Source organism: Pongo abelii, chromosome 10, assembly GCF_028885655.2.
Source record: "Pongo abelii isolate AG06213 chromosome 10, NHGRI_mPonAbe1-v2.0_pri, whole genome shotgun sequence".
NCBI lineage: Eukaryota > Metazoa > Chordata > Mammalia > Primates > Hominidae > Pongo > Pongo abelii.
In genome coordinates this window covers 33,093,922-33,119,997 of record NC_071995.2, presented here as the reverse complement: position 1 = coordinate 33,119,997, position 26,076 = coordinate 33,093,922, and the positions used below count along the sequence as shown (strand labels likewise).

Here is a 26,076-nt window from a genome sequence, read left to right as displayed (position 1 = left end):
TGGTGAAACCCTATCTCTACTAAAAATACAATAACTAGCTGGGCGTGATGGTGGGCCCCTGTAATCCCAGCTACTCTGGAGGCTGAGGTAGGAGAATTGCTTGAACCCGGGAGGCGGAGGCTGCAGTGAGCCCAGATCGCACAATTGCACTCCAGCCTGGGTAACAGGGCGAGACTGCGTCTCAAACAAAAAAACCACAAAAACTCCCCAAACGTTAACAAACAAAAACAAACAAACAAAAAAAACCAAAATTATGTGCTCACTTTGGCAGCACACTGGAAGAATACAAAGAAGATTAGCAAATTAAATAATTTTTTTTTTTAATTAGCCAGGTGTGTTAGCACACTGTAATCCCAGCTACTCAAGAGGCAGAGGCGGGAAGATTATTTAAACCCAGGAGCAGTGATTGCAGTGAACCTTGATCATACCACAGTACTCCAGCCTTGATGACAGAGTGAGACCCTGTCTCAAAACATCTCCAACCCTTTTCTAGTAGTCATAAAGTAAAACTAGAAATAAAGTTATATCTTGCCTTCCACAGTTTCTTGAAATTTCCTGAACCTAGTAAAATTTTTTGTGTTCTCATGTGAACACCATCTAAAAATACCTACTGTCACAGCTGCTGTGACATTTCAGCTTTTTTTTTTTTTTTTGAGGAGTCTGGCTCTGTCACCCAGGCTGGAGTGGAGTGGTGCGATCTTGGCACACTGCAAGCTCTGCCTCCCGGGTTCACGCCATTCTCCTGCCTTAGCATCCCGAGTAGCTGGGACTACAGGCGCCTGCCATCTTGTCCTGGTCATTTTTTGTATTTTTTAAAAATAGAGACGAGGTTTCACCGTGTTAGCCAGGATGGTCTCCATCTCCTGACATTGTGATCCGCCCGCCTCGGCCTCCCAAAGTGCTGTGATTACAGGCATGAGCCACCTCGCATTTCAGCTTTTGAAAGCACTTTCCAAAATGCGTCCTTTTAAAGGTAGGAAACCAAAAAGAAACTGAGCTGTGAGGGTTTCAAATTAGTTTTTTAAAAAATAAATGTTTATTTCAAGTATGAAAAGTAATGTTTAAACGTTGTCCCAAAATTATGTTCAGTTTCACAAGTATAAAATAAGACTTCTGAAAAAAAGTTTACAATTAGTTATAAAACACTTAAGAATATATTTTGACATTCACATCACAGTGGGCATTTTTGAAAAATAAATTTTGCTAATATAGCTTAGAAACCAAAACATATTTACAGTCCCATTTAAATAAACAAGTCCTTAACTGAGGAACAGTCCTCCCTCAAGATGGGTAGAATTTCAAATTGATTTGTATAAGCACTCCATTTAAAATAATGGCAAACCTGGTTCAATAAAGCAGAAATTCAAATACCTTATGTTTCCCCGGTGAACATCATCCATTTCTTACACATGGCTACCCAAAGTTCTTAAGCACTTTCAATGAAACATAATGAAAGTGGGAACCAAACTCTGAGAAATCTTTATCATGGCATTTCTCATTAGTTTCAGCGAAATATTTTGAACAGAAAAGGAAAGAAATTTCCCAGTGGCAATTACAAAACCACATCTTGTAATTATTTTACAGGACTGCTACCAAGGCTTCTGCTTCTCTTCTCCAGGTACATCTGTTTGTAGGTTTGAAACATTTCTTTTGAATCTTTTACTGGGTTTTGTAGCATCTCAAATCCATCTGCACTGAAGCTTCTCTTTGAGAGTCTTGAATTAACATTATCTAAGGGAAATAAAAGTTTTACTTACTTTATTTCTCAATGTTAGCTGTGATCAATATATAATCAAAATTCAGAGGGAAAATATATATTGGAGGGATAAAAAATTAAGGCAAGGAGTTAAGCAAAAGTTTCAGAACCACAGCTCTTCACTTATAGAATTATAAGTTATATACACACGTGACATGTTGCCTTTCTTTTGGGGGCTGTTTTCTACTCCTACCTCCTTGCCCCGTCCTCATTGCCCTGGGCTGTTCTGTTCCACCTTACTCTTGGCTCAATAAAATGTACCATTGCATATCATTAGTATGAATGTGACCTTTTAAACAGCTATGTAAATTAGCAATACAAAGAGTACAAATATGAGTCAGTCCCAAACAGTACATGAAAAGGATAGGTTTCATATTTTGGTCTTGCCATGCATTAGATATTCTAAAACATGTCTATAGTTTCCTGTTTCTTTTTAGACCATTTCAGTGTTACATTAGCTTCAGTGTCCTTTTTTCATAATGACCCATCACCTACTGAAAATATGTTGAGGCTGGGTATGGTGGTTCACGCCTGTAATCCCAGCACTCTGGGAGGCCAAGGCAGGCAGATCACATGAAGCCAGTTCAAGACCAGCCTGGCCAACATGGCAAAACCCTGTTTTTACTAAAAATACAAAAATTAGCTGGGCAGAGGTTGCAGTGAGCCGATATCGCACGACTGCACTCCAGCCCAGGTGACAGAGTGAGACTGTCTCAAAAACAAACAAAGAACAAAAAGAAAAACCAAGTTGAAAATATATTTAATACATGTAACCTACTAAACATCATAGCCTAGCCTAGCCTACCTAAACATGCTCAGAACACTTAAGTTAGCCTACAGTTCGGCAAAATCTAACACAAAGCCCATTTTGAAAAAAAAAAAAGGAAGTTCAATGTCTCATGATTTATTTAACACTATAGTGAAATGAAAATGAGTAACAAATGAATAGTGAAAATGAAAAACAGAATTGCCGGCCAGGCGCGGTGGCTCACTCCTGTAATCCCAGCACTTTGGGAGGCCGAGGCGGGCAGATCACGAGGTCAGGAGATGGAGACCATCCTGGCCAACATGGTGAAACCCCAGCTCTACTAAAAATACAAAAAATTAGCCGGGCATGGTGGCCGACGCCTGTAGTCCTAGCTACTCAGGAGGCTGAGGCAGGAGAACGCAGTGAACCCAGGAGGAGGCAGAGCTTGCAATGAGCTGAGATCGTGCCACTCCACTCCAGCCTGGGTGACACAGCGAGACTCTGTCTCAAAAAACAAACAAAAACAAACGAACGAACAAACAAAAAAACAGAATTGCTGTATGGGTATGCGAAATACACTTTCTACTGAATGTGTATCACTTTCATACCATCATATCAAGAAATCCTAAGTCAAACCACTGCCAAGTCAGGGACTATCTGTACATTTCATTCCTGCTGCAGCTATTTCCTTCTGAATAATGGGGTCCTGTTTTGTCTTTTTCTACCTGAATGGGTGGAGTATTCTGTCCTGTTAGTTCTTTAGATCTGCTGCAAAGTTTTCCACTTTCTTGTTTGCTTTCTTTCAGAATTAGTAACACTGAAGCCCAAGATGGGTCTCTTAAGTTGCTTTCCAAGAAATTCTTGTCACTTCCTCTTCATCTCTTTACCCTAACTTAGGACTTCAAGTTTGCTGCAACCCTTGCTACTGAATTTAGACATCTGTTTCTCCTGTGGGTTTTTTTTTTTTTTTTTTTTTTGAGACAGGGTCTTGGCTCTGTTGCCCAGGCTGGAGTGCAGTGCTGCATCAGGGCTTATTGCAGCCTCAACTCCTGAGCTCAGGTGATCCTCCTTCCTCAGTCTGCCAAGCAGCTGGGACCACAGGTGTGTACCACTATGCCTGGCTAGTTTTTTAAAAAGTTATTTGTAAAGATGGGGTCTCCTCATGTTGCCCAAGCTGGTCTCAAACTCCTGGGCTCAAGCCATCCTCTGGCCTTGACCTCCCAAGTGCTGGGATGACACACATGGGCCCCACACCAGGCCAGATGTATCTTTCTTTATAGCAGATTGGGAGTTCGTGGCATTTTTCTCACTTCATAGTTGATTCACTGTTCTCCAGCCTCTTTGTCTAAGGTATATAATTCACTATTCCCCAGAGATCCCTTCTCCAGAACCAGCTTCATTCACCCCAATAGGCATTTAAAAAATGCCCATGTGGCCGGGCGCAGTGGCTCACGCCTGTAATCCCAGCACTTTGGCAGGCTGAGGTGGGTGGATCACTGAGGTCGGAGTTCAAGATCAGCCTGGACAACATGGTGAAACTCTGTCTCTACTAAAAATACAAAAATCAGCCAGGTGTGGTGGTTCACGCTACTCAGGAGGCTGAGGCCGAGGCAGGAGAATCGCCTGAACCCAGGAACCAGAGGTTGCAGTGAGCCTAGATCGCACCACTGCACTCCAGCCTGGGTGACAGCGAGACTGTCTAAAAAATAAAATAAATAAATAAATAAAAATAATAAAAATGCCCATGTAAAAATAAGTAAATAAAAATGCCCACGTAGCAGCACCTGAGATTTTTTTCTTCTCCCTTAGGTCTCACCTATTTGCATCTTGTCGTGCTATGACAAAGCTGTATGACTTGTCTCCTGGATTGTCTCACCCAGCTTTGCCTTAGTGTACCTGGTTTGTGTTTTTCTTTCATCACGATTCTGAGTATTTCAGCCTCACATTCACCGTGCATTGCTCATCCTGCTGTGCTGTCTGCATGTCATTCAACTCATGCTTATCTCTGAGCCTCTCTGATCAATCTGTGTATCTGTCTTCTAAGTGTTTTCAGCTTCAGATTCCAAACATGCCTCTCGCTTTCTCTTTGAGATAATAATCATGTCTCTCCTGTTTCCAAGGAGCTTTCTTCTCACCTCAATCTTTGTGGCCATTTGTATCTTTCGCATTTTTGGCTTTCTGCCTTCCAACCCGAATGGCACTGTTTTCCCACTGTCAGGCCTCTCACTGCTCTTCATTCCCTCCTCTTTAGGTTATTTGTCCTGTTCTGATTAAGAGTACATTTCTTCACTGATGCAAGTTTTTCCCATATGCATGTTTCAATGCTAACTGACTTTTTTTTTGAGACGGGGTTTCGCTCTGTTGCCCAAGCTGGAATGCAGTGGTCTGATCTCAGCTCACTGGAACCTCTGCCTCACAAGTTCAAGTGATTCTCCTGTCTCAGCCTCCCGAATAGCTGGTATTACAGGTGTGTGCCACCACACCTGGCTAATTTTTGTATTTTTAGTAGGGACGGGGTTTCATAACGTTGGCCAGGCTGGTCTCGAACTTCTGACCTCAGGCGATCTGCCTGCCTCGGCCTCCCAAAGTGCTGGTATTACAGGCGTGAGCCACCGCACCTGGCCTCTACTCAATTTTTACATGCCTGCTTCTATGTATTTGTTTGAAGCTCTCTTCACAACCGTTGTCAATTCCTTTTATAAAATGTGCTTCTTATTGTTTCTCCTGGTGAGATTCTGCTGCTGTCCATTTTTGAGGCTCTGAACCCCTCTTTGCCTATTGTTTTTTGAGACAGTCTCACTCTGTCACCCAGGCTGGAGTGCAGTGGCAACATACTGGCTCACTGCAAGCTCCGCCTCCTGGGTTCACGCCATTCTCTTGCCTCAGCCTCCCAAGTAGCTGGGACTACAGGTGCCCACCACCACGCTCAGCTGATTTTTTGTATTTTTAGTAGAGACAGGGTTTCACCGTGTTAGCCAGGATGGTTAGGATCTCCTGATCTCATGATCCGCCTGCCTTGGCCTCCCAAAGTGCTGAGATTACAGGTGTGAGCCACCGCACCCGGCCTCCTCTTTGCCCATTTAATGAACCAAAACTAAGACAAAACTCTTGAGCTCTAGCTTATAGTTCTCAAAGCCAAACCCTAAAAACAAGGTACTTTCACTCCACTAATTAAATCATATATTCGGGTGGACACGGTGGCTCATGCTTGTAATCCCAGCATTTTGGGAGGCCGAGGCGGGTGGATCACCTGAGTTCAGGAGTTTGAGACCAGCCTGGCCAACATAGTGAGAGAAACCCAGTCTACTGGGTTTCTCTACTAAAAATTCTAAATTACAAACATTTAGTAAATTACAAAAATCTACTAAAAATACAAAAATTAGCCAGGCGTGATAGTGCGCTTGTAGTCCCAGCTACTCAGGAGGCTGAGGCAGAAGAATTGCTTAAACCTGGGATGCAGAGGTTGCAGCAAGCTGAGATGGAGCCGCTGTACTTCAGCCTGGGAGACAGAGCAAGATGCCATCTCAAAAAAAAAAAAAAAAAAAAAAATCAAATACTCAAAGCTCTACTTTTTCTAGTTGGTCCTCAGCCCAAATCCCTTCCCAACAAATCCCTTCCCAAACACAGCTAGGACCGGTCTCATTATTAAAATACAGTCATCCCTCGGTATTGAAGAGGGACTGATTCCAGGACACCTCTGCAGCATCCACCCAAATAGATACCAAAATCTGGGGATGCTTAAGTTCCTTATGTAAAATGGCATAGTATTTTTATATAACCTAAAGCATACTCCCACACATACCTTAAATCATTTCTAGATTACTTTTAATACCTAATACAATGTAAATGCTATGTAAACAGTTGTTATACCATATTGTCTTTTAAGTTTCTATTTTTATGGTTGTATTAATTTTCTTTCCCAAATATTTTTGATCCACAGTTGTTTGAATCCACAGATACAGAACACGCAGATACGGAGGGCTGACTATACCTCAACCACACTTAACGGAATTTGAAAAGAGGGGACCAGATTCAAGTCCCTATTCAGTCACTAGCAATGAAACTTAAGTCAAATGATGTAACCTCTCATCTATAAAATGGAAATATCCTTGCCTAAATTGTATTGAAGATTAATCAAATTAACATGTAAATAATTGAATCCAGGGTCTGGCAAACTAAGTCCAGCCTGCTGCCTATTTTGGTAGATAAAGTTTAATTAGAGGCCAGGCATGGTGTCTCATGTCTGTAATCCCAGCACTTTGGGAGGCTGAGGCAGGTGGATTACCTGATGTCAGGAGTTTGAGACCGGCCTGGCCAACACGGTGAAACCCTGCCTCTACTAAAAATACAAAAATTAGCTGGGCGTGGTGGTATGCACCTGCAGTCCCAGCTACTTGGGAAGCTGAGGGAGAGAATCACTTGAACCTGGGAGGCAGAGGTTGCAGTGAGCCAAGATCATGCCACTGCACTCCAGCCTGGGTGACAGAGTGAGACTCTGTCTCAAAATAAATAAATAGTTAATCATAACACAGCTGATACTCATCTACATATTATCTGCAGCCATTTCCCTGAAACAGAGTCAGAGCTGAGTAGTCAGGACAGACACCTTATGACCCAGAAAACCTAAAGTATTTGCTGTCTGGTTCCACACAGGTAAAATATGCAAACCTCTCAGCTAACTCATTGTGATAAGAATTATTTTCCTCTTAAAAGAAAATAAATCTCAGCTTTTCATTCCACAGCATGGCAACACAAAAATGTCCTCCTACCACTCAAACACAAACAGTGAATGACTGAAAAAAAAAAAAAAGAACATGGATAAAATCATACTTTACAATCATATCATAACCATAATCCAATTTCCATATACCAGATAGGGAAATAAGTGAATCAAGATTTAAAAAGATGACTTTACCTTTCTCTTGGCTGTCTTTCTGTGTCCTTTTCTTTGTAGCAACACATTTTAACCAGTCTTCTTTTGTACTTTTTATTCCTGAAACTATTTAAATATTCATTTTCAGAACTCTAGATATTGCTAATCATCTCCTTTAGTACTATAACAAAGGAAAATCATGTAAGCTGAAAATAGATATTGGAAGGCACTAGATATAACCATATGCAACACAACTCTAAAAAAAGGACTGGAAAAATGATTTCTCCTATTTGAAATGCTTACCTCAATTAAAAAATGAGTTTATCTTTACTATGTAATTATGTTCCCCTCACATGAGCTGAAGAGGTTAATACATCTCCAGATATTAAAGGACACGAGATAGAAAATTACATTGCCCCCACCCACTTCCAATGTTTCGATTATATCCCCACCTCAAATTCTAAGGATCCAAATGAAAGAACCTATTGAAATCACCAATTTTTTACAAAATGAATATATCCCTATCTTCTTTTCCAGGAAAACGTATCCTGTTTATGCTATTGTTTTATGAACCCCAACAAATATAGTCAGAAAAGCAGAGCAAAGACTTCAATTTCCATTCAAATCCTTTAGTTTTCCAATCTGAGTTTCTTAGCACAATGCTTTACGTATAATATCCACTACTTCTAAATGTTCCCTTAGTACCACAAATAACTAGTTATCAATTTTCTCCTTCCTTCCTGCACTACACTGAGAAGTCTACCATTAAGCTATCTAATATTCACAGCTGCCAGCTTGGCTTTAAAGATTTTAAATTATAACACTGGACAATACTGCTTTCATGGTTCTTCTATCTCATGAGTGGGCTAGATGTTACCATTTTAACTATAGTGATAACACAGTCATCAACTGTTTCAAAGAGGACAATTAGTTGACCCATTTCCATATGAACAAAAAGACTTCAGTATTAATCATTACTTATCCTCTAACATTCAGAACAAAATTTCAAGTTCACAGGGCTTTCAAATTACAAGTCCAAAGGAGAATTAACAAAACCAAGACTCTTACATTACCAGCTACTTGACACTTTTCTGACATTCCCACAAGGAATGTGGAATGTTTTTCACAGTACAGCCTTCTTGGTACTAACTGAAATATTTCTATCTGGCAAGTTTTATATAGCTCATCATGACTACCAATTTTCTACAATTTACAATAAGGTGGCAATAAACACAAAACAAATATTGCCCAATGAAACATTGGTTTACCAGGCAAAACAAATACTAGGTAGTGGCATAACACATTAAAGTCTTTCCCAGCAGCCCAGACAGCATGAGAGGTGCTAGCCCAAATATTGACCCACGACTCTTTACAATGTTGTAGACACCACCAAGAAAATCATACTGGACCTTGCACAGGGGCTTGCTCCTTCCTGGGATGAGGCTTTACATCCTTCCGTTCTTCCACAGAGTTTGTATTCTTTAGTAAGATATCTGGACATAATTTAAACTCCAGCATGTTTGATTTTTCTGTGTAACCTTTCACCGGTAAAAAGGTCTTATGTTTATTTTCCTGTCTCTTATCTTTATGAAGCTTCCTGGGTGAACTTTCTAATTTGGTGAGACAAATGCTTTCACGTTCAGTGCATTTAAACGCAACTCTATTCAGATATGATTTATTTTGATCCTTTACTTGGGGAGGCATTTGGCTGAATTGAGCTTCGTTGCTTATATTGGTTAATTTCTTATCTAATTTAGTCTTATCAATCCATACTTTGTCAGGCTGCTTCCCACCAACTTTTTCTTTAACGTTCCTTAGAATGTTGTATGTTTTAGACTCCTGAGAATGGATTTTGAGATTTTTACCATGGCTTGTCAAGCCATTTAATGATTCTTTAGAGGTCTGCACACCGCTGCTGTTTTTCTCATTTGATTTCCCACAACTTCCGACTTGCACGGCAAGTTTACTTGGTCTCATATGTTCAGAATCACATGGCACATTTTTCACACAGATTTTCTTCGATGCTTTATTACTCAGAGCTTCTTTATGCTTCTGCCTTTGTAAATACTCCTTAGGAGTTAGAATTCTACTAAATTTAGATGAACTCGCTTTCGTGTCTACAGACTTAGTATTTGATACCATCTTTTCTTTAACAATGGCTGTTTCGTTTGGGTTTGACAAAGAGTCACCTAATTTGAATGTAGCTCCCACACTTCCTTTCTGTTCTTGTTTATCATGTTTCTTCTTCTTTACTTCCGTATCTAATACGTTCCCTTGGTCTAACTTTCGTTTTTGTTTGAAGCTAACTGATTTGAGTTTCAATTTCATCTTTTCTGGTGATAATGACTGTCCCAAAGAACTATGCTTCTTATATACATCTTTATTTGGCAAAAAAGCTGTTTTTGCTTTTAGTGGACGTGTTACACGTTTCTTCTGTCGGGTTTCCTGAGAAGCTTGTTCATAAGATGCTGTCATTTTATTACTGGAGTGAAAGGTTACCTCGTGAAACCTCAGTTTTTTCCTTTTGTGATTTTGCAAGGGATTTAGTTTATCACATTTAGATGAAAACTGACCAGCAGTTAATTCGTGTTCTGTCCTTGGTAAGCTTTTATGTTTTGTTTTGGATGTGTCTTTTCTATTGTCGTCTTGTAGTTCAGGAAAATGACTTTTCTCATCTGGAGGAGTTGGAGGAGTCTTTGGATTATTTAGAAGGCTCTTAAATTGAACAACAGTGACATCTCTATCAGAGGTTCTCTCTCCTTGTTTACAACTGTTGGTCTCTAAAGGAGAACACTGCTCTTTTTGTTTCTCTTCCTCTGAAGTTGAGCTCTTGATGGAATTACACTGACACTGGGGTACTCCTTCGTAAACCATCGAGAGCCAGCCCAATGCACAGCAGTGGATATCGTCTTTCTCAGAGTCTAGTATCACAGAATCACGACTTTCTCCTGCAGGTGCCTGCAGGTCACACTGGCTAACTACTTCTGTGATGGGCTCTTCTTTCTGAGGTTCTGCCAACTTGTCTACTACATAGGGTTGATCATCCTGTTCAGGAAATATTTCTTTCATTTGCTCTGAGCTTAATATTGTAATTTGTATTTGATCTGCTGGGTCTTTGGAGTCAGAAATGGTTTTATCAGCAGTTTGATCTTCTGAGGTCTGGTATGTAGTTTGCTGGCCCACAGAACCTTCACGTGTATTCACAGCCTCAATGCCATAAGGAAACTCTTTTAAAAGTTCTGACAGCTGGTCATGTAGGTATAAGACAGGTGCCTTATCACTGTGGATTTCACTTCTTGCAGGATCTTGGGGAGTATAGTTGCTGGATGCATCTATTTCCTGAGGGTAAATATCCTCCTGAATAGCAGCTGACGAGCACGTATCGTTAGCTGTGCTTTTTTCAGTGGCATGCTCCAAACTACTTTTCTCTAGAATAACTCTGTTTGTTTCAAGATTGTTAAAAGATGACTCTAAGGGTGGCTCTGACTTTGACTGATCACATATTTTATGTGAAACATCTGTGCACTGTACAGGTTTATCTTTTTGAAAACCAAAGTCTTTATTTTCAGTGGTATTATCTAATTGTTTTTCTGGTTCTCTGTTGCCAATCCCTTGCTGATTGGGTAGAGAAGGTTTATGTGGCTCAACCATTTTCAAAGGAAGAGAGCTGAATATCTTTGCTATTTGGGAATTGTAAGAGGTATCACCTTCAACCAGAGAACAAATATTGTCAATCTGTAATATATCACTACTCACAACAGTACTATTCCTTGTTTCCTGTGAGGTTTGCTGATCATTCATAGGAGAATGGATAGCTGACTCAAATTTGTTATGCTTTCCTTGATTGACATTAGGTGTGACTTCTGAATTACCATTAGTTGACTCATTCTGCTTTTCCTTCTGAGTTAGTGGAAAAATCTTGGTTGATGTTGTTGTACTTGCTACTGGTACACTAACATCAACTTTCAAAGCAGCAGTTGCCTTCGCATTTTCTGCCAATTGATTTTGTAAACTACAAACACTGCCTTCTTTAATAATGGGATACACTGTTTCAGGTAACGCTGCAGGTGTTATTCCTTTGACAGACAATGTTTTGACCTCTGACAGAACTAACGGTGACACTACAGCAATCTGAAGTTCTGTTCCCTTTGTTATATTTATACCTGAAGACTCATAATTGTGCATTACCATCGACAAAGCTGTCTGCTGTGAGGGATTACTTATTTTATTCTGAGAATGTGAATTTCCCACAACTGAACAAGGACTCTTAACGTGGATGTTGGCAGGCTTTGAAATTCCAACTGCTGTTGTGTTTGTTCTGAGTTTATCACACTCCTTTTCTTTTGCAGTTTCTGAAGGTTGCTTTTTCCAAAGGGAAAGACAGGTTGCTAGCACTTCCATGGAACAACTACTGTCACTTTTAGCAGGCATTCCTTTTGTTGAGGATTCTTGTCCACTGCAAAAGGGGTTGTCCAAAACCTTGCCACTTACATTAGAAGTACTTGGAGTTTCCATGTTCTTCAAATTCAGTTGGTTAACAGTCATTTGGGTATTTGGATTCATTTCACAACTGTCTGGTTTAGAATCCTGAATAGTTTGATTAGCATCTTTTAATACTGTCTTCTGAGTGTTACGTGCCTGTGAAAGCAAAGCGAGAAGTAGCATATTTTCATTTTGAATTTTTGATTTATATTCCTCAGTGGACATGGACTTGGGAACAGAACTTGTTTCACAAACTGCTGGTGAATTTTGCTCAACTTTGGTAACATTTTCTGATGAAAGCTGAGTATTCAATACTGCCTGCGTCATCTCAACAGCTGATGTCTTTGAAGTGAGAACTTTCACATCATGAGATGGGTCTGGCATTGGCCGCTTTTCAGAATAGACAGGATTTGGTAAAACAGAATCAACTTGGTTAAACCTTCTGCAATTGGCTTCCTGAATGTCAGAATTCAACATACATTGAGTCTTACTTGTTTCTGCGGATTCCACTACTGTTGGTGGTTGTCTCTCTGCATTCTCTGGCATTACTGGAGTTATCTGGGGTCCAGACTGGATTTTGGCAGTTTGTTTTAGAGACAATTTAGAATTCTGAGCTGGTTCACTATAAGAAGTATTAGTCATTTTAATACAACCTGCTGCCATCAAAAGATCTTTATTGATTTTAATTTTCCTTGCAAGTTCTGAAAACTTCTGCTTTATTTCTACTAATGTTTTAATATCCCTTACTAGCTTTTCTTTTGTGACACTTGTGTCCAGTACTTGATTTGAAGTTGGATTACAAGAATCCATTATTTTCTCTTCATTAGTTTGAGCAAGAGTCTGAACACCGTCCACAGAAGATCTAATGGGACCGTTAAAAGGCTGTTTGCTGCTGGTATTTACCTTCAAGTTAGTGAAATTTCCAATTGTGCTGACATTTTCATTAGGGTTTTGCCACTGTTGAAAGCTGGTCCTTATTTCAGATGACAGCATTTCTCGACTCTGAGGTACTTCCATAGACAAGTGTTTAGTAATATGCTGAGTACTTTGCAAAGGCTGGCTTCCATATCTACAGTTGTAAGGAGGAGGAGGAGGTCTTTTGTCAGTTTGCGTGGCATACTGCTGTGATGGTACAGCTGCAGTCTGCTTTGACGGTAAAGTCAGCACAGAATTTGGAAGCTGACTATTTTTAACTTGTAATGATGTACGTGGTATAAAGTTTTGTTTTTGAATGGTAGAATCTGGTAAAAAGCTTTGTGGTGAGTAACGGTATAGCTTTGGAGGTGGTCTGTAATCTTGATAAGTCAGTCCCTTAGATATACACTGTTGTGTCCAATCAACCTGTTGCTCTGAAAAAGACTGGTTAAGTCCCTGATTTCCTTGGTAAGCTATAGGAAGTCGTGTAGAATTAGAAGGGATCATCTGCATTTGCATAGAATAGGTATCTGATGTTATCAGTTGACTCTGTAGTGCCGGCATATTGGGTACATTAGTTCCAAAATCAGTTTGATGAGATACAGTTGCCCCTATATGAGAATGCACAGGATTCCTCATTGGTGAGTTCAACCATACATTTTGTGTAACTCCTGAAGACATTTGCAAATTGTGAGTTAGTTGTTTGGGTCCATTAACATTTGCATATGTTATTCTTTCTACTGAAGTGTGTGAGGCCACAACTGTCCCATTATGCATATCAGAAACAGAGATTTGTTGAGGATAATTTTGGATATTCAGCAGTGGCTGTGAAATTGGATTTGAATTACCGGGATACATGCACGCTTCTTGGTTACTTCCAGGATAGCTGAAAGAACTCTGAGATGCTGTGGTAATTTGGTTTATTAAAGACTGGTGCAAAAAAGGTGGCTGGCTTTTAGGATACAGTGGTGGTAATGTAGCACTCTTTGGTTTTTCATTCCAATTCATTGTCGGTTTGATATAGTAGCAGTGTATTACAAATCAGTTATAAGTCAGTTACAAGTCAGTTGTCTGAATGTCAGGAATCTGTAAGAAATAAAGATATTTTATTAAAATGCCGTTTTGCCTAGATAGACTATCTAAGAAAATTAGTAGCTGACTGTCCATCCTAATTACTCAATCTTCAGAGCAATCTCATCTTTAATTTGGGAAGAAGAGGAGCAATAGAGGATACAACAATAAATAAGGCAAGTGTCAATGAAATTTCTAAAGTGTTTAACAGAACTTCATTCCACACAATGACAGCTAGCTTTTTGTTACATTTAAACGCCAATCACCTTCTGTTTTTACTTATTTTTAACAGACTCTCTTCTAAGTAATCCATGATAACTGCATTTTTTTAAAAAAGCTAACATGACAATAAAAATGAGAATTAAAAAAAAAAAAGTTCAAACATATGGTTAAAAACATTCTCATTGTTCATTCGCAAACTCTAAATAAACTCCCCAGGGCTGTTCAAGGTTACCTTAACGAACTCAGTAAATTTCTGGCATAAGGCCAGGTGCGGTGGCTCATGCCTGTAATCCTAGCACTTTGGGAGGCAGAGGCAGGTGGATCACCTGAGGCCAAGAGTTTGAGACCAGCCTGGCTAACATGCCAAACCCCATCTTTACTAAAAATACAAAAATTAGCTGGGTGTGGTGGTGCACACCTGTAATCCCAGCTACTCAGGAGGCTGATGCACAAGAATCACTTGAATCTGGGAGGTGGAGGATACAGTAAGTCGAGATCACACCACTGCACTCTAGTCTGGGTGACAGAGTGAAGACTGTTTCAGAAAAAAGAAAAGAAAATTTCTGTCATAAGCAAACACTAATTCATAAATATCTTTTGTTATACATAATGAACTCTGTATGCACATACCTGAGTCTATGCTACTGAGGTGACTTAAAGTGGGGGCCCCTAGATATCGTCAGGATACAGCTGGTGGTCACCAGGAAAACCAAGTATTAGAGGGTTGGAACTTTTAGGTCTAACCACTGACCTCCATAAAGTGGTGGGGGGAGCTGGAGATTGGACTCTATAAAAACTCTTGGCTCATGCCTGTAATCCCAGCAGTCCGTGAGGCTGAAGCAGGAGGATCTCTTGAGCCCAGGAGTTCAAGACCAGCCTGGGAAACACAGTGAAACCCTGTCTCTACTGAAAATTAAAAAAAAAAAAAAAAAAAAAAAATTAGCCCGTCATGGTGGTGCATGCCCGTAGTCCCAGCCACCTACTCAGAAAACAGAAGGCAGTGTGCGGAGGATCATCTGAGCCTGGGGGTTGAGGCTGCAGTGAGCCATGGTGGCACCACTCCACTCCAGCCTGGGTGACAGAGTAAGACTGTTGTTTTTAAAAAACAAAAACTCTTGAACATTGAGATGTGATGAGCCGAGCTTCTGGGCTGGTGAACAGAACACACTGAAGTGCTGGGAAGGTAGTAACCTCAGAGAAAGCATACCTTGTTTGCTTTATAGCCAGTTGGTCAGAAGTACAAGCCTGGACTTGTGACTAGCTTCAAGTGGGGGCAGTCTTGTAGGACTGAGCCCTTTAACTTGTGGGTTCTGATGGTAATGTCAGGCAGACAGTGTCAGAATTGAATCGAATCACAAGCCACCCAGCTGGTATGTGGAGAGAATTGGTCAGTGGGGAAAAAATTCCCACACATCTGGTGTCAGAAGTACTGTGGGGCCGGGTGCGCTGCCTCACGCCTGTAATCCCAGCACTTCGGGAGGCCAAGGCCGGTGGATCACGAGGTCAGGAGATCAAGACCATCCTGGCTAACACAGTGAAACCTGTCTCCACTAAAAATACAAAAAATTAGCCAAGTGTGGTGGCGGGCGCCTGTAGTCCCAGCTACTCAGGAGGCTGAGGCAGGAGAATGGCGAGAACCCGGGAGGCGGAGCTTGCAGTGAGCTGAGATGGCACCACTGCACTCCAGCCTGGGTGACAGGGCTAGACTCCGTTTCAAAAAAAAAAAATCATGAGATCATCTTAAAAATCTAAGATAAGAATTTCTGACAAAATCAAATACTGCCTGGCACAGTAGCTCACACCTGTAATCCTGTAATCCCAGCACTTTGGGAGGCTGAGGCGGGAAGGTCAGGAGATGGAGACCATCCTGGCCAACATGGTGAAACCCCACCTCTACTAAATATACAAAAAAAAAAAAAAAATTAGCTGGGTGTGGTGGCGGGCACCTATAGTCCCAGCTACTCGGGAGGCTGAGGCAGGAGAATCGCCTGAACCTGGGAGGTGGAGGTTGCAGTGAGCTGAGATTGCGCCACTACACTCCAGCCTGGCGACAGAGCGAGAGCCCGTCTCCAAAAAAAAACAAAAAACAAAAAAAAAAAACCCAAATACCTACATGTTTAAAAAATTATAAAGATAGAAACTTCTTTTGATAAATGGTAGCTAAAACAATTAAATAGTAACACAGAAGATGCCACTATCACTCCTATTAATCATTTTACTGGAGATCCTAGCTGGTATAAAGAAAAAAAATATTAGGAGTATAAGCAGAGAGGAAAACACAAAACTGAGTATCAGATGTTATACAGAAAATCCAAAACTATGTAGAAATCTTTTTGTTTTACTGTTTATTACAATGCCCAAAAATAAGGTCAATATGCAAGAATATTATCACCAGTAATTTAAAACACCATTAAAAAACACTTAGAAAATGAAGGATGTGTCACATCTCTAACAAACAGCTGAGTGTAAAGATAGGCCATGTTCAAATATTTGAAGACAGCATTAAAGATGCCAACGATCTCAAAATTTAGGTCACGCGCAGTGGCTCTTGCCTGTAATCCCAGCACTTTGGGAGGCTGAGCTGGGCGACTGCTTGAGGTCACGAGTTCAAGACCAGCCTGAACAACATGGTGAAACCCTGTCTCTACCAAAAATACAAAAAAAAAAAAAAAAATTAGCCAGGTGTGCACACCTGTTGTCCCAGCTACTTGGAAGGCTGAGGTGGGAGGATTACTTGAGCCCGGGAGGTAGAGGTTGCAGTGAGCAGTGAGCTGAGATTGCACCATTTGCACTCCAGCCTGGGCAGCAGAATGAGATCTTGTCTCAACAAAAAAAAAAAAAAAAAAAAAAAAAGAAGAAGGAGAAAAGAAAAAGTTATTAAGAGTCAATACAATCCCAGTAAAAATCCCAGTGGATTTTTTGGTGTAACTAGCTTGATTATAAACTTTCCATGGAAATGCAAAACAAGCATCAATAGCGAAGACATACATACACTTTTATATACAGACACTTGTTTTATGACAAAGTCAGGAAAAAAGTTCTTTTCAATACATGAAGCTAGGTCAATTGGTTATCTATATGCCACGAATGAAAATAAGCCTTATCTAATTACACACCAAGAGACATATACAAACAAATCAATCCCAGGTAGATTATCGTTTTAAAGTTTCCAGAAACAGGCCAGGCATGGTGGCTCATGCCTGTAAATTCCAGCACTTTGGGAGGCCGAGGCGGGCAGATCACCTGAGGTCAGAAGTTTGAGACCAACCTGACCAACATGGCTGAAGCCCCCGTCTCTACTAAAAATACAAAAATTAGCTGGATGTGGTGGCACACACCTGTAATCCCAGCTACTCGTGAGGCTGAGGTAGGACAATCCCTTGAACCAGGGAGGCGGAGGTTGCAGTGAGCCGAGGTCGCACCACTGCACTCAAGCCTGGGCAACAAAAGCGAAATTCCATCTCAAAAAAACATGAGAATATCTTTATATCCTCGGGGTAGGGGAAGGTTTCTATAACAGGGCACAATGAACAATAAGAAAAAAGGTCCATAAAATGGACAGCATCAAAATTAATCACCACTGTTTATCAAAAAACACCATTAAAGAAGTGAAAAAGTCAAGTCACTCTCTAAATTACATTTGCAATACATACCAAAGAGCTCATATCCAGCCTATACAGGGAATTACGTAAAAAGAAAAATGTAGACAACTCAATAAAAAATAAGCATGAAGCTTAAACACTGTATGAGACACTACAGTTGATCCTTGAACGTGGCTTTGAAGTGTGTGGGTCCACTTATACGTGGATTTTCTTTTGTCTATGCTACCCTGGAGACAGCAAGACCAACCCCTTCTCTTCCTCCTCCTCCGCCTAGTTAAGATAAATGTGATGAGGATAAAGACCTTTATGATGATCCATTTCCACTTAATGAATAGTAAATATATTCTCTTCCTTATGATTTTCTTTTTTTTTTTTTGAGATGGAGTCTCGCTCTGTCACCCCGGCTGTAGTGCAGTGGTGCAATCTCAGCTCACTGCAACCTCTGCCTCCTGGGTTCAAGCGATTCTCCTGTCTCAGCCTCCCGAACAGCTGGGATTACAGGGTCCCGCCACCATGCCAGGCTAATTTTGTATTTTTAGTAGAGACGGGGTTTCACCATGTTGGCCAGGCTGGTCTCGAGCTCTTGACCTTGTGATCCACCGCACCCGACCCCTTATGATTTTCTTAATAAAATTTCCTTTTCTCAAGCTTATTCTAAGAATACAGCATATAATACATGTAACATACAAAATGTGTGTTTATCAACTGTATGTTATTGTTAAGGCTTCCACTGAACAGTAGGCTATTAGTGATCAAGTTTTGGCAGAGTCAAAAGTTAAATGTGGATTTTTTTTCTGCACGAGAGTCAGTTATCCTAATTCCTATGTTATTCAAGGGTCAACTATATTTAAATGGCAAAATTTTGGTAAGTGCTAAATCCATTATTAATATCAGAAATGTAAATGAAAACCATAAGGTGGTGATACTATACTCTCACAATGGCTAGAATTTTTTCAACTCTCAATATCACATGTTGGCAAGAAAATGGAACAAATGGAACTCTCCTACAATGGTGATAGGAGTATATCATGATCCTTAAATTGACCGACACTTTGGAAAGACGTATGGCATCATCTACCAAGGGTTAATAAATGCAAGCCCTGAGACCTAGAAGCTTCATTCCTAGGTATGTACCAAACAGAAATGCATAATTGTAACACTGCCAGCAGCATTAGGTGCAGTAAGCAAAAACTGGAAACAAACAAAATAGAAATGTATTAATATTAATGGAACACTATAGTAACAAAAATTAATGAACTCAGCTATATGCAACATGAATCTAACAAACACAAGACTGAGTGAAAAAGGCCAGAGATTAAAGAATAATCCATGATTCCATTTATATAAAGATTGAAACACAGACAAAACCAACCATCTAGGGACTGTAGTGGTACTTTTTACAAAGTGTGATGGAATAGCAATTGGTAGTTAAGTAGCATGAAGACTGCTTTTGACCAGGGTGGTGCTTACACACAAGTGTGTTCCCTACATAATCCATTGCACTATACACTTACCATTTGTACCCTTTCTTAGGTATGTTTTGATTTCATAAAGTTATTTTTTAAAGCTCTCTTATAATAGTAGATGCATACTATTAAGCATTTATCAAAACCCATAAGACCCATTGGATACAGAGTGAACTCTAATGTTAGTGATGGACTTTAATAATAACATATCAGTATCACTAATCCAAGTTGCTAATAGTAGAACCTTAGAGTTTTGGAGATGGGAGGTTCCTATAAAGCTCTTATATGGGAATGCTCTGTACTATAAGCTCAATTTTCTTTTTCTTTTTATTTTTTTTAGATGGAGTCTCGCTCTGTCCCCCAGGCTGGAGTACAGTGGCACGATCTGGGCTCACTGCAACCTCCACCTCCCGGGTTCAAGCGATTCTCCTGTCTCAGCCTCCTGAGTAGCTGGGACTACAGGCGCCGGCCACCATGCCCGACTCATTTTTTGTATTTTTGCTAGAGATGGGGTTTCACCATGTTGGCCAAGATGGTCTCAAACTCCAGACCTCATAATCTGCCTGCCTTGGCCTCCCAAAGTGCTGGGATTACAGGCGTGAACCACCGTGCCTGACCTCAATTTTCTTTAAACCTAAAACTCCTCTAGAAAATAAAGTCTATCCGTTTAAAAAAAAAAAAAAAAAAAAAAAAAGGAAGCCACCATATGCTGACACTCATGTTACAACTCTCATGCGTTAGGACTCTGTTCCTCACTACTTTGACTAGTCCACAAGGTTGGAAGCAGAATGGGCCAGTGTTCACTGACAGAAGAAAAGCAGCACTTCTAAGGAGAATTAATGATGCTTCACAACTGCCTGTCCCCCTCACTGTCCCCTGGCTTTTACGTCAACCTGGAGGAGAGAGTCTCATGAACTGAATTGTATCCTCCCCAAAATTCATAAATGAAAGCCCTGACCCTCAGTGTATTTGGAGACAGGGCCTTTAAGGAGGTAATTGGTTAAGTGAGGTCATTAGAGTGGGGCTCTAATCCGACTAGTAACCCCCATAGGAAGAGGGACACCAGCCATGTCGGCCCACAGAGGAAGGACCACGTTAGGACACAGCAAGAAGACAGTCACCTGCAAGCCACTGAGAGAGAAGCTTCAAGAGAACAGAAATCAAACATATTGACCCTGGACTTTTAGCCTCCAGAACTGGGAGAAATAAATTTCTCCACCCAGTCTGTGGCATTACTGTCATAGTAGCCCACGATAAGAAATACATACTTGGTCCCTGCCCATGATTCCAGGCACGGGCACCAAAAACTCTTGTAGATTGGGGTATACAATCTTTTGCACTAATACGTGGTCTTTGAACCCGGTTCCTGACACAGCGCTCCTGAGACCTTTGTAATCTCCTAAGTAACAGGAGTGTCTGGTAACATAGAGGTGACCGTAGGGTGGGGCACCTGGAGAGGGCATGGAAGCGCTCACATATGCATTCCTCCATGCATCTCTTCCACCTGGCTCTTCATCTAATAGCCTTTATAGTAAGTAAACTGTTTCCCTGAGTTCTGTGAGCTCTAGCAATTAATCAAATCCACGGAGGGAGTCTTGACAATCCCCTCTTTATAACAGGTTGGTCAAAAGTACAGGTCGCAACCCAGGACCCAGGACTGGCGAAGTCAGGGGCGGTCTTGTGGGACTGAGTCCTCAACCTGTGGGATCTGATGCTTTCTCCAGGTAGATGATGCCAACGTGTAATTGAATTGTAGGATACCCAGTTGTTGTCAGCTGGAAAAGAGTCTGCGGATGGGAAGAAATTCAAATACATTTTGGTGACCAGGGGTGAAGTGGTCAGTTGTGTGAAGAAGTTTCAGTTTTCCTATCTCAAACACAGCCCTAGCAAATTAATACAGAGCATATGGGTAGGAAGGGAAACTATCTTTATGTTAATTTGGGTTTTTTTTTTCTCCATCCCTCTCCTTTACTGGCATAGAAGAAAAGTGAAAACTCGAAAAGCACTCCGGAACGACCTAAATTGAAGTTTTTGGAAGATTGCCTACTGTGAAGGGCAAATACAATCGACCCTTGAACAACATAGGGATTACGATTTAGGGTGGCAGTAGAGTGGCAGATGCAGAAGAATCTCCAAGTATAGCCAGACAAGGTAGTATGTGGATGCAGTCCCAGATACTCAGGAGGCAGAGATGGGAGGACTGTTTGAGCCCAGATGTTTGAGGCTGTAATGCGCTATGACTGTACACTGCACTCCAGCCTGGGCAACAGAGAGTGACCTCATCTCTTAAAAAAAAAAAAGTCAAATCCATGTGTATGTGGATCCACATGGGTCAAACTCACATTGTTCAAGGGTCAGCTGCAGTCTCTAGGATGGCATAATCTACTTGTGGATATAATGTACTCTTAGAACTTTTGAGAATATATTGTAACACAGATTACCATAGACAAGTTTCCATGGTCCATCACTACCATTTCTCTGAGAAAATAAATTCTTGCCCCAAGATCTCTGCCAGCCTCCATCACTGATACTTTAATATAAAAAATACTTTTAAAAAGAATTTGTGCTTCCATGAAGTTACAAAAAATACAGTGAAAATATCGTTAAAGAAATTAAAAACAGAAAAAAACAAAAAGAGAAATTAAAATACCACATTAGAAAATACTCATTTATGCAAAATAAACCCCACTAAGGAATAAGAAAGGAATAAAAAGACATGAGACATAAAAACAAAAAGTAAAACATTAGAGGTAAATGTAATTATATTAAAAAAACATTTTTATATAAACAATTCTGAGAATGTAGGAATAAACTTTCTCACACTTCTGACACCAGATGTGTGGGTGTCTCACCCCACAAAACAAGCAATCAGTTCTGCAGTGTACACACCAGGTGGGTGTCCTCTAATTCATTTTAATTCCGAGACTATCTATATGAAGATAGTGTCAGATCTCATCAGTTTAGGGCTCAGTCCCGCAAGACTGCCCCCACTTTTTTTTTTTTTTTTTTTTGAGACGGAGTCTCACTGTCGCCCAGGCTGGAGCGCAGTGGCTCCATCTCGGCTCACTGTGAGCTCCGCCTCCCAGGTACATGCCATTCTCCTGCCTCAGCCTCCCGAGTAGCTGGGACTACAGGTGCCCACCACCACGCCTGGCTAATTTTTTGTATTTTTAGTAGAGACGGGGTTTCACCGTGTTAGCCAGGATTGTCTCGATCTCCTGACCTCGTGATCCACCCATCTCGGCCTCCCAAAGTGCTGGGATTACAGGCGTGAGCCACTGCACCTGGCCACGACTGCCCTCACTTCTGATGCCAACACCAAGCCCCAGGTTATTTTACCTGTGCTTCTGACCGACCAGTTGTAAACTGGGATTCCCATGACCCGCTCCTTTGGTTTGACTAATGTGTTAGAGCAGCTCACAGAACTCAGGGAAACATGTTATCAGTTTATTATAAAGTACATTACCAAGGATACAGATCAAGAGATGTAGAAGGCAAGGTCACATGAGGAGGGCCACAGCATTTCCATGCCCTCCCTGGGTGCGCCACCCTCTAGGAACCTCCACCTGCTCAGCAACCTGAAAAGCCTTCACTGCACAGGTCTGATTAATTAAACCATTGGCTATTGGTGATCAACTTAACCTCACCCCCTCCCTCTCATCCAGGTGCACCTTCAAAGGTTTAAGAAATGAATTCCTTTCTTCATAAAGGCCCCTGTTTCAGTTATTCTGCTGTAAATAACAGAAAATGGACTAAGATAGGCAACTGGTACCAGGAATTAGGGGTGGGGCTGACCAGCCCTCCATTCTGAAACTAGGGGATGCCAGCCATAAGTCAACTCATTAGCATACAAAAGACATTTATCACTTTGGAGACTGCATGAATTTTAGGAGTGTATGCCTGAAAACAGGGATAAAGACCAGAGATATATTTCATAATATCACAATCCAAAAGACAGAGAATGTCAGTCTGGATTTTAAAAACTATCCAACTATACACTGTTTCCAGGAGATATACCTTAGATCCAAAAAAACACAGACTGAAAGTAAAACAAAAAATATCACACAAAGAGCTACAAGAAAGCTGGAATGCAGGCCAGGCACGGTGGCTCACACCTATAATCCCAGAACTTTGGGAGGCCGAGGTGGGTGGATCACCTGAGATCAGGAATTTGAGACCAGCCTGACTAACCTGGTAAAACCCCATCTCCACTAAATACAAAAAATTAGCCGGGTATAGTGGTACATGCCTGTAATCCCTGCTACTTTGGGAGGTTGAGGCAGGAGAATCACTTGAACCCGGGAGGCGGAGCCTGCAGTGAGCTGAGACTGTGCCACTGCACTCCAGCCTGGCCAACAAGAGTGAAACTCCGTCTCAAAAAAAGAAAGTTGGAATGCCTATACCAGTATCAGACAAAACAGACTAAGACAAAAAATGTTGATAAAGAGATGCATTTTATAATGATAAATGGATCAACCCATCAAGGTAACAATTACAAACATATATGCACTGTTGTCTAAAATGAAGGTTGTTGAGGTAGAAATAATCTGATAAAGGTTTATTGGAGGCCAAATGTGAGGATCCATCTGGGAAGACATACCAACAGAGTTCAAAGTGTTCTGGAGTCCGCTACAAGTTGGAAGGCTTTTACAGGAAATTTTAGGAGACGGGAGGAGGACTCCTAATACTCAAATTGTCGTTTTTCGTTGGAAGATACAATACTGAGGTTATAATCATTGGCTACTGATTGCAACATATAGGCTAAAATGTCTATGTGCAAGAAAACTTGCATCAATAAAACTTGATTTACAAATAAAGCAGCACCCTTTTGAGTGTTAGGTTATGTATTAATCAGTATGTCAATCTGAGGAATGGGTAATATTCTTTACTCAAGGACAGGACGTCACCACCTTGTATCACAAGTCCTCCCCAAAGCAAGTTAATCTGGAAGCTTGTTTACGTAAAACTGTCAAATGTGATCTGTAGGTTATTAATACCTAAGAGAGCATCAAAATACAAGAAGCAAAAACCACAATCCACCAGTAACAGTGGAAGACTTCAATTCCCTACTTTCAATAATGAATAGAACAAATCGGTGGAAAATCAACAAGGAAGTAGATGTCTTAAATTCCCACCCACATTCCCTTCCAGTGAGGGTGAAAGAAAAAGGCCCAGAGTACCTCAACATGTAGGTGGGTGACTAACTGTCCATTAGCAGACTTCTAGGTATAATTCTGCTTCTCTTCTTTTGCAGATTACTACAGATTGAATCCAACAGTCCAAGTATTCTTGAAGTTGTTAATTCCAAAAATTAATTTGTGAATCAGGAAATAATTAGAAGTAAACAGCTGCAAGAAAGCATAAAGATAATTATGGATGTCAATTTTCATATTAAAGATCTCACCAAGATTAACAATATCTTTGAAAATTTAAAAATATTCTATATCCACACAATGCAAATAACTGAGAAGTTGTCAACCCAGCAGCTTCCTTTATTTGTAAATTGGGCTTACTACAGAAAATTACAAAGCAAGAAATAATTAAAATTATACCTATAGGAAATAACCGTATTACTATCCATGTTAAACACAGATGCACAAGCACACATACACATGAATAGAAAGAACTGTAAGAAAATATACCTAGGCTGGGCACAGTGGCTCACACCTGTAATCCCAGAACTTTGGGAGGCCAAGGCAGGCAGATCACTTGAGCTCAGAAGTTCGAGACTAGCCTGGGCAGCATTGTGGTAGCACACACCTGTATCCTCAGCTACTTGGGGGGCTGAGGCATTGGATGAACCCAGGAGGTTGAGGCTGTGGTGAGCGGGAATCATGCTACTGCACTCCAGACTTGTGACAGAGCAAGACTCTGTCTCAAAAACAAAAGAAAATCAAACAAACCAGAAAATGAACTAATATTGTGAATATGGCATGGTGGCCAGGTCTGCTGTAGGTCAGATAAAACAGCAAGAAATAGAATATGGAAGTATAAACTGAGCCACAGCAAGAATTTCGTTTATTTTTTTTGAGACACGGTCTCACTATGTCACCTAGGCTAGAGTGTAGTGGCACGATCTCAGCTCACTGCAACTCCGCCTCCTGGGCTCAAGCAATTCTTTCACCACAGCTTCCCCAAGCAGCTGGGACTACAGGTGAATGCCACCATGCGACTAATTTTTTTAATGTTTTGTAGAGATGAGGTTTCGCCATGTTGCCTAGGCTGGTCTTGAACTCCTGAGCTCAAGCCATCCACCCACCTCAGCCTAAGAATTGTTTTATACACAGGGGTTACCACTGGCCAGGTGTGGTGGCTCACACCTATAATCTCAGCATGCTGAGAGGCTGAGGCAGAGTCCAGCAGTTCAAAACCAGCATGGGCAACAAGACCCAGTCTCTACAAAAAAATAAAAATAAAAATCGAAACACCAGCTAGGCGTGGTGGTGCACGCGTATAGTTCCAGCTACTTGGGAGGCTGAGGTGGAAGGATCACTTGAGCACGGGAAGTCGAGAGTGCAGGGGGCTATGGTAGTGCCACTGTACTCCAGCCTGGATGACACAGCAAGATCTGTCTCAAAAAAGGGAAAGAAAAGTGGGTTGACAATTTATTAAAGGTAAGTGGAACATCATTAGAGTGAATCAAAGTACTATTAACAGCCAATACAACAGGCATAAAAAAGTCTTTCAGGCCAACCCAAAAGACACATGCATGTAGATAATGTCTAGCAGGTTTCAGTATTTGCTGAATAAACAAACATTATCTGAACACCACATTAAAGAGAAGTCCTGATGTAAACTTATAGATGGGAAAAAGTCCTGACCGCTTCTGTTTCCTTTTCTACCTATGCCAACCACAGACATAGCATGATTTCATCTGTAAGCATTTCAGTACCTAAAAGACATAGGACTTAAGAAATAAATAATATACATTAAAATACTAT

At 40.9% G+C, this 26,076-nt stretch overlaps 1 protein-coding gene across 13 annotated transcripts in view; it reads right to left on the bottom strand.

The window, feature by feature from the left end:
* Positions 1–1,013: 1,013 nt before the first annotated feature.
* Positions 1,014–26,076, bottom strand: part of RESF1 (retroelement silencing factor 1) — a 34,266-nt gene continuing 9,203 nt past the window's right edge. For 4 of the 13 annotated variants that reach the window (XM_002823089.5, XM_009247605.4, XM_009247603.4 and 1 more), the window contains 4 exons: positions 24,316–24,483; positions 8,787–13,860; positions 7,420–7,503; positions 1,014–1,731 (listed from right to left, as the gene is read on the bottom strand). In XM_002823089.5, coding sequence (XP_002823135.2) covers positions 1,574–1,731; positions 7,420–7,503; positions 8,787–13,782 — 5,238 coding nt within the window. In that variant the 5' untranslated portion in view covers positions 13,783–13,860; positions 24,316–24,483 and the 3' untranslated portion in view covers positions 1,014–1,573. The other 9 variants (XM_054527075.2, XM_063712106.1, XM_063712103.1 and 6 more) reach the window with 6 other exon arrangements.